Source organism: Protopterus annectens, chromosome 5.part0 (genome assembly GCF_019279795.1).
Source record: "Protopterus annectens isolate FY-2018-M chromosome 5.part0, PAN1.0, whole genome shotgun sequence".
NCBI lineage: Eukaryota > Metazoa > Chordata > Ceratodontiformes > Protopteridae > Protopterus > Protopterus annectens.
Window position 1 is genome coordinate 174603020 of NC_056735.1, and position 22487 is coordinate 174625506.

The window sequence follows — 22487 nt, forward strand, 5'->3', positions numbered from 1 at the left end:
ATTAACCATGTGTAACTATTTTTTCCTGTATATATAGGTTTTATGTCTTCTGCTGTATACTGTATTTTAACATATTGTTTGAAAATTCTATGTATCCTGTATTTTAACATATTGTATAAAATGTTACTTACTGTGGAGCTTTTCTCCCTGGGCCTCCACTGAAAATGGACCTGTGTCCAGTTGGACCATCCCAGTTAAATGTAAAATCAAATAAAAATAAAAATAAAATTTTAACTCACTGCAACTGGTTGAGTGCACTGTTACAACTGCAGAATAATCAGATTAAGACAGGAGTCTGGAGACTGCTAGGCATCCAGAAATTATGAGATAAATAATCACAGTAATGTATTCCAACTTGTTGTTCATAAACAGTGCATTGCTCATAGACAGGTATAGCGACATTCTCTGCACACCTCTGAGGTTTGTTAGGAAACTTAAAGAAATAATGACAACACTGTCTGAAGCCCCCCCCTCCCCCAAGCTATAGTGACATTCTGTGAATATCTCTTAAGATTTGATTGTAAGAAAAATTAAAGCAGCAACTTTAGCAGTACCCTGCATAACAGAAAAATGATCCCCAAATTACTCAAATCCACTTCCCTTGCTATGCATCTCAGTAGTTTGTTAACCTTTACCACTATGTTTCCTTACATATGGCAAAATGGCACAAAGGGTAAATGCTTTGAACTTTATCCCCAAACACTGGATTTGTTTCCCTAAATCCCTGTCTGCATACTGAATAAATTTGAGCAAGTCAATTAATCAGACTAGTATGTTTCCTTACATATGGCAAAATGGCACAAAGGATAAATGCTTTGAATTTTATCCCCAAACACTGGATTTGTTTCCCTAAATCCCTGTCTGCATACTGAATAAATTTGAGCAAGTCAATTAATCAGACTAGTATTCCTGGTCTCTTTTTGAAAAGAGGCATTTGTCCTGATTAGCTTACTTGGTTAACAAATCAATACTAAAACGTAATAATTATAAAAAACTGCATTGCACGATTCAGCTGTTTGTGACCCCTATATATTTTTCTTCTTTTGTCTCTTGTACAGATATCCTTCAAGCAAGCATTTATGTTTGTTCCTGGATTCCTCCACCAATGTGCACATTTCAGTTTTCCCGAAGTTACATTCCTGTCAGTCCTCCAAGTCACACCACAGCACATGTCCATTTGTGACCACACCAGTAATCTTTTTTAACATCTTTATTAAATCATAACATTTCAGATTATAATATACATACAAACAGGAGTAGAAAACACTGTAATGCCATCTTCCACTATTTTCATGCAGTATAGGGTTATGCTTTTTTGTAACAACTTTCATTAACACCAACATAACGGAAGTTGCTCAGTTCCTGCCTTCCCTTAAACCTCACTCCTGCTGAACACTATTTTGCCTGTATTGTTCTCTCAAATTCCATTTACTTCTATGAAATTTTCTCATTCCCTTCTCTAAAAGTCCTACTTCCAGTTCTTTTACCTCCTTTACATTATCTAAAACTTCCTTTAAATTGAAAACAAATTTTATTTCCATTTTCTAATAGTTACTAATTTGACAGTCAATAATATTAAAAATAACATTAAACTTAGTAAGGCCTTACTATGTTCAGGTAATCTGGATCCTATATTCCAAAATAGTAATTTCCTTAGTTATAACCATGCTCCCCTTAACACTTCTGTCAAAGTACTCTTTAAGGATTTTTTTTTTAAAACTGACAAGTCATTACATTCCACAAAATGTTTTCACAATTGCTATCTCATTCCCATCACTCTTCATGCATTTGTTATTTACATGTGGAAAAATACCCTGAAGTCTACCACTTGGGGAACAAAAATACCTATGCAAGCACTTCTATGGCAAAATCCGCAAGCTTTTAAATTTTGTTTCATGCTTAGGAGCATTGCAAATGTTTTCCCATTGTTCCTGTGTAAATTGAATTTGCATTCTCTTTTCCCACTATTTTCTAACTCTTCCTTACTAATTCTTATACTTATCATGCAATATATTATGTGCCCTTCTAATTATACCCTTTTACTAGTAATGTATGTTCTAGATTCAACTTAAAACTCTACCAGAGCTAGTCTTTCATTTAACACTTTCCAATACTTTTCTTTTGTCTATACTCTGTTATTGCTCCCTGATATATAAGGCAGCCTTTAACCTACAGTCTAAACTTCTGCTTAGCCTTAACCCACTCTATTACTTTTCTCTGCCAAGTTATTAGCTCTCAATACATTGGTTCTTTTGTTAATTTCCTCCAGTAAATTCCAGCTCCTTCTTGCATATTTTCTATACCCCTACTGCCAGACATCTCTACTGGTAAAATCTCCTTTTTCCATTCCAGTGTTGAATTAGTTATTAGAATACTTCCTGCAACTTTATAAATAAAATATTCTGTATGGTTGTTGTTATTCTCCTTAAGGACTTGCATCTAAAAACCTAGTCTGTCTTCATCTTTAAAATTCCCCCATAGTCTTCATCATCCATTTCCTCTTTGGTTTATAGCCATCATTTAATTAAATTCACATGCTTCTGTGAAATACTATTTCTTTCCAATCTAGCACACTTATTATATCTTGGAGAGTAATATATGCATTCTGTCTCAGCTCCTGTTACAAAATTCACATCTTCCATGCCAAATATTCCCACATACTTCCTCAGAAATCTACCCTCTTTTGTTATATTTTCTTTGTAAATCCCCTGTACATACTCACTACTGTCAGGCTCAAGTCCCAGCCCCAAAATAATATTCCTTGCTGAAAACATATTATTCTCCCACAGTTCTCCTAAGCAGATAAAATATAAATACATGCCAGCATAATATAATTCAATGTTATTTGATTTTGTCTGTACCACCAATGCCATATACATTCCATGTTAATACTGACACAGTAGCCATTCTTATTAAAAGCTTTAATTCCCAAACGTTATACATGATAGTTTATTTAATACATATTAGGGTGATACTGTATGTAGTTGGTTCTTATCAAATGTATTTGAACCTACAGTGGATATAAAAAGTGTGCACACCCCTGTTAAATTACCAGATTTTTGTGATATAAAAAAAATGAGACCACAATAAATCATTTCAAAACTTTCCCACCTTTAATGTGAGCTATAACCTGTACAATTCAACTGAAAAACAAATCTGTTAGGGAAAAAAATATAAAAAAATAAAAAATGTACAATACACTGGTTGCATAAGTGTGCACAGCCTTAAACTAATACTTTGTTGAAGCACCTTTTGATTTAATTACAGCATTCAGTCTTCTTGGGTAGGAGTCTATCAGCATGGCACATCTTGACTTGACAATATTTGTCCACTCTTCCTTGCAGAAGTGGTCCAAATCTGTCAGACTGCGAGGGCATCTCTTGTGCATAGCCCTCTTCAGGTCACCCCACAGATTTTCTATTGGATTTAGGTTTAGGCTCTGGCTGGGCCATTCCAAAACTTTAATTTTCTTCTGGTGAAGCCATTCTTTTGTTGATTTGGATGTATGCTTGGGATCATTGTCATGTTGAAAGGTGAAATTCCTCTTCATCTTCAGCTTTCTAGCAGACACCTGAAGGTTTTGGGCCAAAAGTGACTGGCATTTGGAACTGTTCATAATTCCCTCCACTTTGACTAAAGCCCCAGTTCCAGCTGAAGAAAAGCAACCCCAAAGCATGATACTGCCGCCACATGCTTCACCATGGGGATGGTGTTATTTTGCTGATGCGAAGTGTTGTTTTTGCACCACACGTATCTTTTGGAATTCTGGCCAAAAAGTTCAACTTTTGTCTTATCAGACCATAACACATTTTTCCACATGCTTTTGGAAGACTTGATGTATTGGTTTGCAAATTTTAGCTGGGCCTGGATGTTTTTCTGTGTAAGAAAAGGCTTCCGTCTTGCAACCCTACCCCATAGACCAGACATATGGAGAATATGGGAGATTGTAGTCACATGTAGTACACAACCAGTACTTGCTAGAAATTCCAGCAGCTCCTTCAGTGTTGCTGTAGGTCTCTTGGCAGCCTCCCTAACCAGTTTTTGTCTTGTCTTTTCATCAATTTTGGAGGGATGTCCAGTTCTTTGCAATGTCACTGCTGTCCCATATTTTCTCCACTTTTTGATGACTGACTTCACTGTGTTCCATGGTATATACAATTCTGTGGAAATTTTTTCATACCCTTCTCCTGACTGATACCTTTCAACAATGAGATCCCTTTGATGCTTTGTATATTCTCTGTGAACCATGGCTTTTGCTGCAGCAGGCAACTGAGTAAATGTCAAGAAAATCCTACTATGACAGCTGAACTTTATTTGAGGTTAATCAGAGTCTCTTTAATTAATGGCAGGTGTGTACTCAAGAAGACTGAATACTATAATTAAATCAAAAGGTGCTTCAACAATGTATTAGTTTAAGGGCGTGCACACTTATGCAACCAGCTTATTGTATGTTTTTTATTTTTTATATTTTTCCCCGAACAGATTTGTTTTACAATCGAATTGTACAGGTTATAGGTCACATTAAAGGTGGGAAAAGTTTTGAAATGATTTATGGTGGTCTCATTTTTTATATCACAAAAACCTGGCATTTTAACAGTGGTGTGTAGACTTTTTATATCCACTGTATGTTACATCTTTGCAGACTTCTCAATAAAACTCTCAAGAAAAATCCGTTTTATCTCACAGCAAGTATACAAAACTGTATAGTTTCCAAGAAGGAAGTTTATCCCTCCAAATCAGAGCATTTGCCTCAAATCAAGGGCTGCACCCACAGACATTACCTATTTTAAAGCCTGGGTAAACTGTTATATGTCCTTATCTTATCTCTGTTCCCCGCAGATGTGAAAAACAACTTACATGCTGTCAGTAAACTTTAACTTTTACCCTTAGGAAAAAGTGCACTGACTACCTTTACTTAAAAAAATTAAATTGTGCACTGTTGTACTTAATGCATTAAAGTATTAAGGCTGCCGGGAGTCAATTACTTGCATAGCTATTCACTTACCACAGTTTCAAACTTCATTTGTTTTCACATAATTGCTTGCCAATTTAATTACATTGAACCTAGTAATATTCACTCAGACACATTGTTCAGACCCTTTATGATTAATTGCTTGCACCAGTACACTCATTCTCTCCAACTAAAGGCTTTTGCTAATGAAAAAAAAACACAGCTAATAACTTTACAAATGCAAGAAAGAACACTTGTACATTTTACTCAGAACACACTGGTCAGATCTTCAACAGCAGGAGCTGTTGGAAAAATAAACAGTTAATACCTTTGCATATGCATGAAAGAAATGCCATTTGTCAGACTTTTCATCATTTTGTGGTGCTTTTTCAAGCCTATTTCCTTAAGAAAAGTTTCTGCAGCATATTTAAAGTAAAGATATTAGTATAAACATCTACCTGTATAAAACAGAGGAAATCTATTCATCTTTTAATTATACTAGTATGATCGATACTCTTTTGCACTTCCAAGCAGCCTGAGATCCCAACATTGTATTAGCTTCAATAGTTGCTGCTTATTCCGATTATATCTCAGAATCCTGGAACTTCATCCCCGTCCAGTCAGATTCCTTAACAAAACACATATATTTAAAGGTAAATTAATATTTGTTGGTTCTTGTTTTACTTCTGACTATGCCCCTGCTATTCCTCAGGCTAAATCATTCATAAACTATCCCTCCTATATACACATACATATCAGTGACTATCTCTTCTCTCTTATTTTTCTGTCTTATGACAAAATGTATATAATTATATCTGACCTATTATTCTGCACCCAGTGCTGACTATCTTGCTGCAAAAATATGTATTTTATAATTATCTGCTTTATTTATCATCACCGTGTATGCAGTGTTACTAATTGTTACCTGAGTATTCAGTGTGTTGCATATGTACTCCTGTTACTATATTACTATATTACTATATCTTGTGAAGCTTTTCATCCCAAGCCTCTGTTAAAAAGGGGTTTGTTTTCCTACTAAGACTTGCACAGTAAATACATGGAAGTAAAACAAAATAATAATAAATAGAGTTTCATATTTCTTACTGTCCAGACTATGGATGTTAATGGAAAGCCTCTTTGTATTTCTTTATAAAGGTAATTTGTCCCAGAGTTTAGGACTTTGTCACCTAGAATTTGTTTACTTTGTCCAGAATTTTTGAGCAAATAAGTTGAAGGGTATGTGCTCTCTTTCTCCCACGCTCTCTCAAACACACACACACACACACACACACACACACACACACACACACACGCACCCACACTCAAAACTATAATTAGCACTTCACTGCTACACTCCTTCTTGTGATCATTTCCCTTTACTTATTTGCCCAGATCATCTAATCTCCCTACTTTTTTGTTTCTTTTTGGTTCTGACTTAACATATTTTTCATATACTTTCAGAATACAAACCTTCTGGATATGGTTCCAGAGTGCTTTTTTTATTACTCTTTATTTGTTTCTAACCTTAACTATTATCTCCTAATTCTGTCCAGTGCTGATTTTGCCACATTTTCTGCTGCTAACAAAACATCCTTAAAACAATCCCACATCCTATAAAGCTGTCCATCTTGAATTACAGGATCACCATATTATTATAATTCAGTTTCATCTGTGTCATTACATTGGATTACACAATGCTGTCCCATTAGTAGCACACTAAATGTTAATTAATATATTAGTACATTAATAGATGAGATTCACTGCACCTGATATTCACCCAGCTGAGTACTCATTTCTTTAAGTTGCACACTCTGCTCCTTTTGCATGTATTTAACTTTTTCTGTAAGAGTTTCTATGCTGGCATCTTTTTTCTGAAGGTCCATAGTAAGATCGCAGACTTTGATTCTCATCCTCTCCATCTCAGAGCCATGAGACTGCTCTAGCTGTTTAAGCTGCTCTCTCACCTGCAACAAATCAAACAACAGACTATCAGCAAACAAGGTCCTTTGTTATTGTTGTACCGGTGTTCTTGTATTGTGGATATGTCACTGGAAAGGAAGACTGTAATACTTTTTCTCTAGCTACTCTTTATAACTCTGTGCCTGCTAATTATCAAGCTACTGCCACTAATCACCATTCACTGCCTACAAGGGCAAGACGCACTGGTATCAGTTCATTCCTTACCAGCAGCAACAGCCATGGGAACCCATTCTTTCCCGTGGGCATGAATACAAAGCCATCACTGTGGTAGACAAAAGGGGATTTTTACAAATATGGTTCTAACTGTTCCTCTACGTTGTGATATAAGCACCCACATACATCATGGGCATCACCCATTTCACACTATTTGAGTGTACACACTTCCACACACAGCCAAACAAGGGTTACCATCTCTGGCTTGGATGGCCATGCCCAAGCCCCTAATCTTGTGGAGGTGTTTTGGGCAAGGCCATCTTGCATTAACCCTGGAACAATAAATCTCACAGGATTGGAGTCACTAAGTCACTCTCCTAGGCAGGCATGAGAGGAAAAAAAGCAGGGCCTCTTTCACCCAGGCTCATCCAGCTCACAAGCCACTAATTGAGCTCAGGTCATTTGCATTGCAGTCATGGTCTTATCCCTCTGTAGCACAGAAAGGAGTGAACACTGTAATATTTTCATATGTACATATGTGAAATATGTTCATTTGTAAATACATTTTTTGTTTGTTTCTTGCTAACGTCTTCTGTAACTTGCTATTTCCACAGAGTATACCACTGCACAGGGACAAACTCCCTATCCACATAAAACAAAATTCATCTCTCTCTATATTCAAATTCAATTTAGATATATGGATGGGAAATAGAAAATTTACCCCAGGACCACTACCTGTACTACTAATGGACAGAGGCAGCTCCTAAATGCTTTATCCCATTTATGGCTACACTCATATTTCTATGATATTCGTTATTCTCATTGGGGTGATACATAATTATTGACCATGGGATGGGTAAGGCCAGTCCATAGCCAAATGGGATAGGTTATTTCAAGCACAAAAAAGGGAAACTGGCTCTGTTTAAAACAGCCCACGAGGGCAGCTAAACTAGTAATCACTTATGAAATTATGTACTTGGTTCTGCTTGGTGAAAGTTGTTACAAAAAATTATTTCAAGAATATTTACTAAATATGTATATGAATATGAATCACTCTGGAAAAATGTTAGTAAAATAAATCTAGAAGGGGTAAGGAATAAATAAAATGTAGATAAAATTGAGCTCCAAGGTAAGCACTTCTGTAATACTGCAAAATTCTAATATATAACAGTAAGGAAACTATCATTACCTTTTACGACATAAAAGTTTAAAATTCATTGTTTGATTTTTTTTTTTTTTGCCATAATTGATATTTATTTTGATGTATGCATTACATCTACTCTGAGTACTTTTCTGATTTTATTATATATTCTAAGATGCTATATTGGTTTGTTATTTTTTTTAACTAAAATTAATAAAACTTCATTTAAAAAACTGTCCAGCTGTGAAGGTATGCGCAAATAAAGCCCTGACAATGTCCCAGGGAACTTGAGTTTGAGTAGCAGCTCCAGTGCTTGACAGAACATGACGGGGAGGATGGACATTCAATCCTGGGGGGAGGGCTGGGTGAAGCCGGACATATACTGATACAATCTCACGGAGGAGGAGGAGAGATGTTGCATACGTGTTTTAGCAGTGGGCTTTTGGCTCACCAAGCCAATATCTGGTGATAACTCTCATTAATAACTGCATGGTAGCCTGCACTCACACGGGGAGGGCATTGTGGGTCCTTCTCCTCACAGTGATATGGGCAGCTCATCCCTGCTAATCAGAAGATTAAGTTAGCTCATTCATATGTCCTCATAGCCAGGATGCCGGCATGGAGACAAATACACAAATAGCCCTTATGGCTGCCTGAATGATGGGCTGTCCAGATGGCTCCCATCTCAATGGTTCAGGAGATTCCCCATCATGGAGGAAGGAATGGGATCAAGTCCAGGTGTTGGAGAATTGATGATTAGCATGCATGGATGGAAAGAGAATACAGAAAAAAGAAAAAGAAAAACAAAACAATACTACAGATCATATGCTCACACAAAAAGTATAACTGTTATAATTTAAAAGAAATAGGACAGAGTATGTACTGATACATAATTATTTTTTCCTTTTTATTTCATTTCTTACAGTATCTTATTTTCCTCCAGGTCACTTTGTATCCTGTTCTCTACCAAGGTGATCTGACCATCAACCAATCTGTTTGTTCGAGTCATGATTTACTCCTTCATCTAAGGGCCTTGCTCATCCTCTGAACCTTGTGCCAACCCCAGGGGGACAACTTAGAGACAAACCCTAGCTGTCCCTGAACTGGGAAACTACAAAGGACTGCTCTTGTGGTGAAATCATCTTCAGTAACCCCAAGGTTTTGCTTATCTAGATTCTTACTGCACTGTGGAATCCTGACCAAGTGTAACTTCCATGGTGCAGGTCCCTGACCTATGCATCAGTCCCAGCATTACAATGCATGAATGTGCTGCTTGGTGACTACTCACATTTGGTCTTTCCTGCTGCCCTGTTGCCTCATCTAGCCTCTTTCAGCTAAAAATCTTATAATGGACTGGGTTGCTTTCCACTCAAGGATGGGCAAGCTGGCATCGGCCACTCTTTCATACCCTACCTGGATGGCTCTTCCAGTCCCCAGGCCACTAATCTAATACTGGGTATCTGGGTTACAGTCAGAACTTGGTTCCTCTTTGTCACAGAGCTGGCAACAATACATAATTCTAGAATGACAAATAGTACCTTACCTAGACAGAAGCAGTGTTTGCTCATAGGGATGAAGTCATCATGATTCACTACACATAATGAATTCAAAAAAACAAAGTATTAAGACAAACAATAAAGAAAAGTTTTCAATTCCAGATGAGTTACCTTGCTGAGTTCTGTCAGCTGCTCTTTCTGCTTCTGCTTTGCTGACTGCCATTCCATGTTCCTCTTGGTAAGGTCCTCATTTAGTTGCTCACATTGTGACTGTGATGACCTGAGTCTGAAATACAAAATGCACAGATATGCTTTGTTTGGTGTAAAATGTCTGACTACTTAAGATGACTACTTACCCTCTCTTCATAACATTTCTTAAATAACCTTTATATATATAATGGAAAAAAGGACACTATACCTTTCCTGGAAGTAGATGTTCCTGCATATTTTCACCATTCATTTCTTCTGGTTTATTACCGCAAACAGTAAATCCTACTTAGGAGTTAGATGGGCAGTTCTAAAAGGAACAACCATCACTTAAGAATATACTGTATGTAGCAACCCCAAATGGATTATCCTTAAAGAAGATGTGAAAAAAGGATGGCAGAAACAGACTGGGTGGATAAAAAAAAATAACAATAGAAAAGATAAACTGAAGTTGTAACTTAGTAGATGACCTAAGCTGGTAAAAGAAAAGAAAAAGCCATTAAAGAAACAGAATGAATAAGAAGGTTAAGAATCAGAATAAGGTGGATGCATAAGTCATTAGACTAGTTGGGTCTTCATGCTTATGAATAAATCTATGAAGAAGAAATATGTCTGTTGCTAGTCTCACACATTCCAATGTCTCATGCTTTACCCATTAACGTCAGATATATTCCAATGCCTCATGCATTACCCATCAACTACAGGTGTATTCCAGTGCCTCATATATTACCCACTAACTTGAGATGTATTCAGGTGCCTCATGCATATCCAATAACTTCAGACGTATTCCTATGCTCCATGCATTACCCACTAACTTCAGATGTATTCCAATGCCCCATGCATTACCCACTAGCTTCAGCTGTAATCCAATGTCTCATACATTACCCACTAACTTGAGATGTATTCCGATGCCTCATTCATTGCCCATTAACTTGAGATGTATTCCGATGCCTCATGCTTCTTCAGATGTAGCTCTGTTAGAAATGCTACATCTGAAGAAATCCCAATCTCTCCGCACCACATGCTCTAGAGACCATGTCAAACCCAGAGCTGTTGGACATGCTACACTTAAAGAAATCCCAATCCCTCAGAGCCACACGCTCCAGGGATCTAAACCTTGTCATCACAATAAACAAAACATGCTGGAGGGATAGGTTCTTGACCCAGAGACTCCCCAGACTCTGGAATAGATTGCCTATACATGTCAAGCAGAGCGCCTCCTTGACCCTCTTCAAAAGGAACCTTGACGATTGGATGGGAGAAAGGAAATTCACCCTGGGGATCACATCAGTCACCCTGCTATACAGAGGTCCAGGGAAGTAAATAGTGTGGGAAGAAATAGCCAGGGAATTGTTATGGCTAGGCTTGTATAGGCCCTAGGGCCGATAGCCAAGTACCAACCTATGAACCTTACCCACTCATTTGAGGTGTATTACAATGCCTCATATATTAACCACTAATTGAGATGTATTCTATTGCCTTATGCATTACCCACTAACCTGAGTCTAAAAGATCGAACATAGTGTCAGTAATGAGAACCAAACAATCCACCTTATTGGTACAGAAAGTAAGACGCGGGCTTCAGAATTGATAAAGAAGAATCAGCTTAAGCAAAAGCAGTACTGAGATAGAAGTGGTAGAACTGTATCTGCAAAAAGAGGAAAGTGTCAGGATGATATTAGTTCAAAATGTTGGTCCAAAATTTTTTTATTATTTTATTTTATTTTTTATTTTACATTTGTTGACTGGGAGCGTCCGGCTGAGCTATTTCCCTTTTCAGCGGAGACCTGGGGAGAAAAGCTCAAAAGATACACAATGCAATAAAAATAGCAATACGGATATATTTCAATAAAAATAGCAATGTAGAATTTTGGTAGTTAAAATACGTAAGCTACATACATGTATATTGTTGACAAGTTTATTTTATTTATTTATTTTATTTTATTTTATTTTACATATGTTGACCGGGCTAGTCCAACTGGCTATATGTCCATTTTCAGTAGAGGCCCGGGGAGAAAAGCTCCACTACAGATAATAGTAACATCAGGTACAGTACATTTTTAAGACTAGAATACAAAATGTTTACATAGCAGCTTAGTAATCATATAATTGACATTTATTTACAAGGAAATAGAGACAAGTATTTATAAGGTAGAGACATGTTCATACAGTAGGGGGCTTGCTAATCAAGTTCAATCTCTGTAGCATTTTCTAAGAAAGACTGTTAGTACCGACTTTAGCTTACAGCTTATACTCTCCGAGGTTAATGAACAAGGTGGACATAGTGCAACAGTAGTGAGATAAGTGTACAGTGAATATGATAGGAAGGAGATTATTAGTCTGGGTTGGCGCATGGGCAAAGCCAGTGAGTTTTAAGGTATTCTTTAAGTTTCTTTTTGAAAAGTACTGTAGAGGAAAGAGATGAGTTCCCTGGGAAGCAGGTTCCAGGTTTTCTCCACAGTGGTGGAGAACAGTGTGTCCCCAGCCTTGTTGTTGGATTTATGTATGGATACTAGTAATTTATTTGCTGAGTGTAGGGTTGTGAGATTTTTGTAGGGGGTAATAAGGCTAGTGAGTACTGGAGTATTACTAGGATGATAAAGGGTCTTGTGGGTGATAATAAGTTGGTGAAATAGAAGTTGTTTATGGAGTTCTAGCCATCCAAGTTGTTTTAGATTGTGACAATGGTGAGTTCTAAATGGGGAGCTAGTGGCAAATCTGGCAGTGTTATTATAGGAGGTTGCCAGTTTGTTGAGGTTGTTTTTAGATAGATTGGTAAAAATGTGTGAGGCATAGAGGAGGGTAGAGATAAGATGGGTGTGGGCAATAGTAGTTTTAGCTATTGGAGTAAGGAAGGGTTTAATATTGTAAAGGGAGCCTAGCTTTCTGTTAACTGATTTTATTGTAGTGTTGATGTGTGTGACAAAGTTAAGGTTGTGGTCTATTGTTACTCCTAACAGTTTAATGGTTGGGATGGGAGATATAACAGTGCCATTATTAGATATCACTGTGAAGTCTATTTGTGAGGACTTTAGTGTAGGACTGAAGAGCAATAATTTTGTTTTTTTGGGGTTCAGGAGAAGGGAGCGTTGTAGGAACCAGTTTTCAACTATGTTAAATACATTTTGGGTGAGGGACTGGAGTTCAGATAAGGAAGTAGCGGAGCATATTAATGTTGAATCATCTGCATATTGTATGCAGGTAGCTTGAGGAATTCTTAAATTTAGATCATTAATAAAAATTGAGAATAGGAGAGGGCCCAAAATAGAGCCCTGAGGGACACCAAGGGTAACAGGAAGGTGTGTGGATAGATTATCATCCCAGTGCACAGCTTGTTGTCTGTTTTCTAAGTAGGACTTGAACCACTGTAGTGCCTGTGTATCAAGTGAGAGGCATTTAAGTATATCCGTAAGTAGCTGATGGTTAACCATATCGAAGGCTTTTGAGAGGTCAATAAAGAGTGCAGAGGATAGAGTGTTGTTATTACGATTTTTGTTGATGCAGTCAGAAAAAGATAAGAGGGCAGTGGTGGAGCTGTGGAATGGCCTAAAACCATGCTGACATTAGCTAGTAAGTTATTTTGGAGAAGGTGGTCAAGTAGTTGTCGGTGGATGCATTTTTCCATGATTTTTGCTAATGGAGAGAGTAAGGCTATTGGGCGAAAGTTTGAGAGTTCAGTAGAGTTACCACCCTTGTGCAGAGGGATGATTTGGGAGATTTTCCAGATAGATGGGATAGTTTCTTCAGTAATTGTTCTATTTATTAGGATGGAAATGGGATAGGCTATGACATTTGCTGCTTTTTGCAAATATTCAGCTGGTAGAAGGTCAGCTGAGGGGGTGCATGGTTTGAGTTTCTGAAGAAGGGTGCAAATGAGGGATGTTGGAACTGGTTGTAGATGAAAAGAGGGAATTAAGTTCGTTATCGTGGATGACAGGCTTGTGCTAACAGGGGGTAGTGAATTGGCAAGAGATTGGATGGCCTCAGTAAAGATGGTATTAAAGGCATCAGCAATATGCTTAGGATTGTCGTGGGTGATGCCTGATGGGGTTGGTGTGTTGGTGTGACCTAGATGTAAGAGTCCCTTAATACCTGACCAGAACTTTTGTGGTTTGTGCTAGTGAGTTTGGTGGAGGTGAAAGTAAAAGTTTTTTTTTTTTGTCAAGAAGTATAGATTTTTTGGTAGCATTTCTCAACTGTTTAAATTTTTGATGATCTGTTGGGTTTTTAGTAGTTCTCCATTTGGCCCAAATTTTATTTTATTTCTTAGAAGGATTTTATGTCTAGTTTCATTTGTAAGCCACTGAGCAGTTTTAGTCCTTTACACTGCTTCCTCTAGTTGGAGGTGTTTTAGTGGTGACCAGTCGCATGCCTTAAGTTCAGTTTGGAAGCTTTCTGGGTAATAATTGGATTAAATCTGCAAACTACATTAAACTTTCCTTCTCCATAAGGTCCCTAAACAATAATCCTATAGAAGTCGAAACTAGCACAAAACCCATTGGCATTACCATTGACGACCAACTAAAATTCGATCTTCTGATAGAGCGAGTAGGGGCATGGTGGACTATAAACAAAAAGAGAATGTTAAAGTACAATAAGTTGTATGTTTTGGTTAAAAAAGACAGTTGAGTAAATATAAGGTTTTGTATGCAGAGTAGCAGAAACTTAAAAGGTTACATAAGAATTTCAGAGAGCAGTGTATAGAAGAAGCTTTGGAGGTTGCAAAGGATGCAGTAGTTAATGGTAAGTTTTAGTAAGTTCGTTTGTACTATAAAAGGTAGGTAATTATCAGGGAGGGTAAGTACAATGGCAAGATCAGTGTTTTTTAAAGGGTTCCTATCACGTGACTGAAAATTATAAACGGCGAATGCGTATTGAGCGTACCCGATTGGCCAAAATGTTGCGCGCGTAACAGAAATCGACGTAGGGAATATTTTCCCTTTACTTCAATGCAGTGCTATCTCGGAGTAGGAATATTTAAGTAGCAGGAGTGTGGGGGACACAGCATTTAGGTAAATATAGTTTTATTTTAATTTTTTTATTATATTTTCAAAATTTCAAACATCGCTCATATGGTGTCGACCATATGCTGTTAGATGTTTGAAACTTTCAAAAATATAATATAGACCCTTTTTTAAAGTAGTCTTTGGTTGCTAGCTTACATTGTTTGGGGTGAGTCAAGGACCTTATTCCTAGTGGGAGTTTGTTCCATGCAATAGAGGGATGGTAGCTAAATAAGTTGCACCCTGTGTTGGATTTGGGTTTATGGATTTTTAGTAGGTCTTGGGTTGAGCTTCGGAGAAGTCTGTTAGGGGAGTAGTGAGAGATGAGAGAAGATAGACTTGGGCAGAAATCAGGCTGATATAGGATGGAGTGTATCATTTGGAGTTGAGATTGTAGGAACAGGTGAAGTAGTTCGGGCCAGGTCAGGTGTTTTAGGGAGAGACAGTGGTGAGATTTATATGTTTGTTTAGATGCAAATCTAGCTATTTTGTGGTAGGTTGATTCTAATTTGGTAAGTAGGGAGGAGTTCAGATTTGTAAGTGTTTGGGAACAATAGGTTAAGCATGGTAGATGGTAGGCATGGGTAAGAGAAATCATAGCTTCAGTAGTTCGAATTTGTTGTTCCTGAACAGTAGTCCTAGCTTTTGGTGGGTTTTTTTGATACCATTGTTAATGTGAAGATCTAATTTTAGTTGGTTGTCAATGGTAATGCCAAGGGGTTTTGAGCTAGTTTCGACTTCTATAGGAGTATTGTTTAGGGACCTTATGTAGAAGGAAAGTTTAATGTGGTTTGCAGATTTAGTCCAAAAATCTCACACAAAACAACTGTAATACATCATCAGCAGAGTCTAAGATCCAATATTGTTCAAACAGAACATATGCAATTGTACAGAATGAATCATAGACGTCTACTGAAACTTACTGAATCATGACTTTAGACCACAGAATCAGACAAATATTCCTGATCCAGAACTGCCAAATGTTGTGTCCAAGATTTTACTGAAATTCTCTTTTGCTAAAATGACAGATAAAACTTCATGCTTCTAATTTTTTTTTATTGCCTTAGCTGGTATCTTGTAGTGACACTGTGTACCTTTCAAATCTGCTAGTAAGACTTTAGGTTAATACATCTTTCAAAAAGCTCCAGTACAATTTTGAAACATAAATTAAATAATTTATTAAGAATTAATACCTTCTTGGTGTACATTGTTTTCCTTGAAAACAGTCTTTATTTACATAACCATAAATAGCCTTTTTATATCCTCTGTGAAATGCCTATGCATGTTGAGCAGAACTATTTCCCTAGTGACATACCAGTTAATCTACCTTCAGTAAACAGCTTCATTCCCTAACTGAACTAACTGCTGGACGTGGCCTAAAGCTAGAGATTACAATGTTTTCTATAATTTATACTGTTTACTTATTTACAAATTATTGTGAATAGTCTCACATCAACTAATTAAATATGCAAATTTGACAACTATGTTCATTTTGACCCAACTCCTCCTGTTATGAACATTTTTTTCATTTTATAATCATCTTAAGTAGTTAACTATATTATATCAGATGCTAGGATACACGCATTAAAATGTTTATTCTAAACAGAGTGATCTGAGAATGACCCCATTTATTCCATCTGCTTATCATAAACTTTCCTCTCTTCCCACTAATTAACCTTAGTTCCATTTTTTTGAATTTCTCTTTTAACTTCTGCAACTTTGGTCTGTCCTTGCTTCTCCATTTTTCTGTGATTCTTTTTTTATTACTATTGTTAATCATGCCTGTTAAACTTGGTTAACTTCTTTGAAACAGTCACCAAAGCCATGGACGAGGGGAAGATGATACATACCGTCTACCTTGACCTAGCCAAAACTTTTGACACTATTTCTCACTCGGGCATAATAGATAAACTCTCCCAGCTAGGTGTCAACCACTATGTTACCAGATGGGTAGCTAAATGACTCACTGATAGAACCTACTCAGTCAAAACAGGGGAACATACCTCTCAACTGTACTGAATTTCTCTGATTTTACCGGTTTTAAGGTCCAAATAATGGGGTGCCACAATTCACAAGTGTCACCCCCTAATTTTTGAATTTCACAGCTTTTTTTAAATGTTTTGTTTTTAGCTGATGTCATCACATGCAGAGGCATGCGCGATGACATCAGCTCCGTGAACAGCCTGCCAGTCTGTGGGAATTGGCTGAAGGCTCGAGGAATTCACTGAACTTTGTTTCTGGCCATAGCGTGCATGCGAGCAGCTGCATTTGAATTCCTCCAGGTGAAATGTAACAGCAGGGCTACTCCATGTAAAGAAAACTGTGATGTCCTTTACTTTAATGGAGACTTTTTAACCATTAACACATTTAGAAGTAACGGCCATCAGCTGCAGAAACATCTTTACTTTAACGGCTACTGTTGAACAGTTTACACTTTAATTTGTACTGTATGAGCCAGAAGAATACTTTTTTTAACAGCTAACACATACACACTTAGAATTAACAGCAGCTGTTTATTGCTAACTCGGAATGAGGTTTACTTAACAGCCAGCTTTCATTTATATTTAACAGCAGTAAGAATATGCTTGTACTGTGCTGCTTCAATGCTTTCATTTGTAGTACTTATTGGCAGGCAGGAACAAGGGGGATGTGTTTACATAACAGCCAACTTGTTGTACTACAGGTGTGTGTGTGTGTCCCAGTTAGTTATAACTGCTAGTTAGTTACTCAGACTCAAACCCTGTACCTTAGGTACAAGGAGCAAGAGCCTAAACTCATACCACCACCACCCCCTTGTGATTCAAGGAGTTAACCATAGTTCTTAACTGTTCAAAGTTTACAGAATGTTTGGCTCATACTTTTGGTCTGTTTCTCTTAAAATTTGTAGTTTTCTGGCAAATCAGTGAGAAGTTCAACTGAATTCACTAAATAATGATAGCCATTTAAGTTTCAGTCTTCCTATCTTTCAGGAAATGCATGGTAACACAAAACATTTTATTCTAACAACTTTTCTAAGGTTATACAAACAATATTTAAAATGTGTCCCTGGTTTTGGGCTTTTGTTCTCCCTAATAAATATTGTCTTTTTCCAGATTTCTTGTGCTGCATAGTTCTTCAGGGGGAGAGAAGTTTAGTGCTGCTTATGCCAAGTCTGCTTGTGCTGTTAGTAGCACAACAGGTAGAATGCTTGCTTTTGATGCAGAAGGCTGTGGCTTATACTCTCGCAGTGGGAGTGACTAGTTGCCAACCTTCCCCCTCACAAAATCATGGTCGAATGGGGCCCCCCATACACAGCCCTCCTCCTGCAGCCATTCCAGCCATTTGTGATGCAGAAGGCTGCAAGAGTAGAACCCACAGCCTTCTGTATCAAAAGCAAGTATTCTACCTGTTGTGCTACTAACAACACAAACTAATTTGGCATAAGCAGCACTGCTTAGGACAAGTGTGTTTGTGTTAGTAGCACAACACATAGAATACTTGCTTTTTATGCCGAAGGCTGTGGGATCTACTCCCAAAGTATGCAGATGGATTGCTGATACTATACTGTGTTGTACTTATAAAGGGGGTGGAATCGGTGGATGCTGCAATCCTGAGAATGTCCTCTTTGGCAGAGATACCTAGTAACTATGAACCTGTTACCAGTTTGCCATCCATTCCCTATTGCTATATTACTACCTTATCATTTTTTTTAATGAAACATAGCCAATTTATTCATCAAGGGCAACAGACACTTTATTTGTAGAGGAAACAATGAAATATTAAGCTGTTTGCTAGCAGCAACCTCTTCATTAGTTACAGATCTTTCAGATCTCTTTAATGTGGAATTATGTAAATGACATTTACTTCTTCATAGGTTCATACTAGGCTATCTGCCCTAGGGCATTTATAAGCCTAGCCAGAGTGTGTTTGGCTTTCGCCACCCATTTTAAATGAATTTTGCTATGCCCTTTTGCGAGGTTAGTATACTGTGCCTCTGTCTAACAGTGACACAGAAGTGATACCCGGGGTAAAACTACGATCTCCCATCCACTCATCAAGATTCCTCTTGAAGAGAGTCAATGAGGGACTCTGCCTAACCTGGACTGGGATTTTATTCCAGAGTGAAGGGAGCCTCTGGGTTATGAATCTGTCCCTCCAGCATATCCTATTTATTTCAGTGCTGAGGTTCAAGTCTCTCGAGCGCGTAGCTCGATGGGATTTGGATTTTCTGAGGTGCAGCATGTCCATTAATTCCGGGTTGGACATGGCTTTATATGTCAGGCACAGATCACCTCTGAGCAGGCGGTATGCCACTGAGTAGAGCTGGAGTTTCTTTAACCAGGCAGCATATGGCATCTGTTTGAGCCCTTTGATCCTCTTGGTGAGGTACTTTTGGGGTCTTTCCAGTTGCTGCAGGTGTCTGGTAAGGTACATCCCAAAAGGGGCATTGTACTCAATTATGGGCCTGATGAGGGATGAGTAAAGAGGCACGATGACCTCCCCTGATCTAGATGTGAATCCCTTCATGATTAGGTGGGCTATATAAAATGTTTTTCTAACCACTTTGGCTACGTGATTTTCAAATGAGAGATTGCTATCAACTTGGGTCCCCAGGTCCCTAATTACTTCTTCTGTACTTAATGGATTACCACCTATATGGTAATTTGTGGGCACTTTGTTTTTGCCAAAGGGGATGACTATACACTTTTTGGCATTTAGCTTGAGGCCATGGCTCTGGCACCAGTTGTCTGTTTCTATGAGGCCCTTTTATAGGATGCTTGTGTCGGATGGACAGTCGATTATGGTGCCTAGTTTGCAGTCATTTGTGAACTTGGTCAGCCACAGTCCTTCCGTGTTGGCCTGTACCTCCGAGAAATATATACTGAACAAGAGAGGTCCCAGGACTGAGCCTTGTGGGACGCCACTTGTAACTGGTTTGGAGTCTGACATGGCTCCAGCAATTCTAACTATGTGGGTTCTGCAGAGATTGTGCATATTTACTGATACTGGTGGATTGTAGAAGTTTGAGTAGACTTTTATGATGGAAATGTTCTGAATTGGGAAGTTTTGTCATTATTGGTTCATGCATTTTGTTTCATTGCTTACTGGAAAAAATGTTCAAAACTATACATTTAAAATGCGCTCTAACAAATGTGCTGTATTATACAAGGAATGTAATTTAATACAATCAGGAAGGTGTATCAAAGAACACATGTATGTTTCATATGCAAGGGGCCTATGATTAGAAAACACCCCAAAGGTAATCTTTATTCACCACTGGCCAGATGCATTTTCTTTGAATGTGGTTTTCAATGCTGTTTTAATGAATATGAGTTTCAAGGGCAGAGAAGTTTTAATGCTAAGTCTGTTTCCATTATGAGACCGTATGTCTTTGTTTAGCAGATGTCTATTAGTGTTTGTGCTATAAAATCAAAAAGTCTTTCAGCTTTTCCTGGTTGGGGTTCGCCACTGTGGAACTCCGGTCCGCTCATGATTGGCAGTGGATTTTTACTGTGCCGAGTTGCCAGCCCGACGCCCAACCTTCAAAGAAGGCACACCCATTCACGCACGCACCTACCTGCATGTCTTTAACATCACTTCAACCACGGGGAGGACATGCAGACTCCACACAGAAGGTGCTCCAGCTGAGAATCAAATGGGAGAACCTCTTGCTGTGAGGTGACAACGCTAACCGCTGCACCACAGCGACCTCCACCACTGCAGCCTAAAAGTTTTAAATGAAATCCAGTCATCATAGTAGTAAATTAGTACACTCATTACAGTGTTTATGGCAAATGGGGCGAAATAGCCAAGTAATGAGACATTGGAATGGCTGCAGGGGGAGGACTGTGTATAGGTGGGCCCCATTTGACCATGATTTTGTGAGGGGGGAAAATTGGCAAACTCAAAGACAGCTCTGGGCGGCACAAACTGAAGCTATGCCACTGATCAGTAGGCCATGGAGAATGAGTTTTGGTGGTCCTAGCAGACTATAATATTCTTTTGCTAAGATTAGAATATTGCCTACCATTAAATGCCCTACTTTTGCCACAAAACCTATATACGGCTAGTCGCCAAAAACAAAATCCTAAGGTTCATCATCTTCTTTCTTCCCAGTGAACATCATTGCTACACATTTCAAAAGAAAAAAATAATGTACTACAGGGTCTGGTCTGGGGCCATATTTTGGTTTTCTGTTGTTCAGTTTGTGCTTGAAAGTTGGTACCTCACAATTTCATCAAAGTGGGTGGGGTTACATAATTATGCATGCAAATTTTATGTTAATCAGCAGGCCGATTTTTACCTATTTGTCATGGGCCTTTGTCCAGATTTTTGATGTTTCCAGGTTGAGAGGTATGCAGGAGAAGCCACCTCTAGTAGTAGACCCGTAACGACTGGCGTAACTCAAGGTTCGGTCTTGGGGCCTCTACTGTTTGGGATATACTTTTCTGAGGTGCAAGCCAAACCCAGTGGTCTGTGGCTGACCAAGTTTGCAGATAACTGCAAGCTGGGTGCTGTCTTAAATTCCCCTAGTGATGTGAGCATCCTCCAAGAGGGCCTTACCTAAACTAATGACTGGTGCCAGAAGCATGGCCTCAAACGGAATGCCAAGAAATGCATCATTATCCCCTCTGTTGAAAATGGCATCCCCACTAATTATCACATTAAGAACAATGTACTAAGCACGCAATCAGTTGTGAGGAACTTGGGCACTCAGGTTGATAGCAACCTGACTTTTGACCACCACGTTGCCTCTGTTGTATGGAAGGCTTTCTACATGGCTCTCCTCATAAATAATGGTATTTCATCCAAGAACATGGAGGTCATAACATCCCTGTACTCTTCCCTTATCTGTTCCATTATCGAGTACAATGCCCCCTTCAGCATGTACCTTGCCAAGCACATGCAGGAGCTGGAGAGACCACAGAGGTTCCTGACCAGGAAAATCCAGGATCTCAAATGCCAATCCTATATAGATAGGCTAAATGCCCTTTCCCTCTACTCCATTCTTGTACAGACTGCTCAGGGGTGACCTGTGTCTGGCATACAAGGCCATCTCAGACCCAGCCTTGATGGAGTTGCTGCATATCCGTAAATCAAACTCCACTCACTCAACCTGCACGCAAGGCCTTAACTTGGTCTGTGACATTAGTAGAACTTGTTGGTAGGATAGATTTGTGTCCCAAAGACTCCCCCATCTGTGGAATAGACTCCCTCTCCATGTCAAGCAGAGTACCTCTCTAGCACTCCTTAAGAGGAACCAGGATGACTGGAAGGGAAACAGAAAATATACACCTGGGATCCCACCTGTGTCCCTGCTGGACAGGGGAAACAGGTGTTGACTTTGAGGGAACATGGACCAAATTCTTGGCTAGGCTTATAAGGGCCTCCAGGTCAATAGCTTAGTATCACCCTATGAACCTATAGTGTTATTAGTATCAGAGTGTGCTTCAGGTAGGGTGCTTTTAGAAAACTTAAAAACATAATTCCCCTTGTAAAAGCTAAGGGCATCCCTGCTATTGTGTCTGTCTGTGTTTGCATTTCTTTTTTTTTAAATCCTGTAGCTCCTTGCATTC

At 38.5% G+C, this 22487-nt stretch overlaps 1 protein-coding gene across 1 annotated transcript in view; it reads right to left on the reverse strand.

The window, feature by feature from the left end:
* The window catches only part of DEUP1 (deuterosome assembly protein 1), a 427064-nt gene that overhangs the window by 64156 nt on the left and 340421 nt on the right, over nt 1-22487 (reverse strand). The window contains exons 9-10 of the mRNA XM_044071821.1: nt 9893-10007; nt 6718-6915 (exon numbers count right to left, since the gene is read on the reverse strand). Of these exons, the coding sequence (XP_043927756.1) occupies nt 6718-6915; nt 9893-10007 (313 nt within the window). The remainder of the gene's footprint in view (nt 1-6717; nt 6916-9892; nt 10008-22487) is intronic.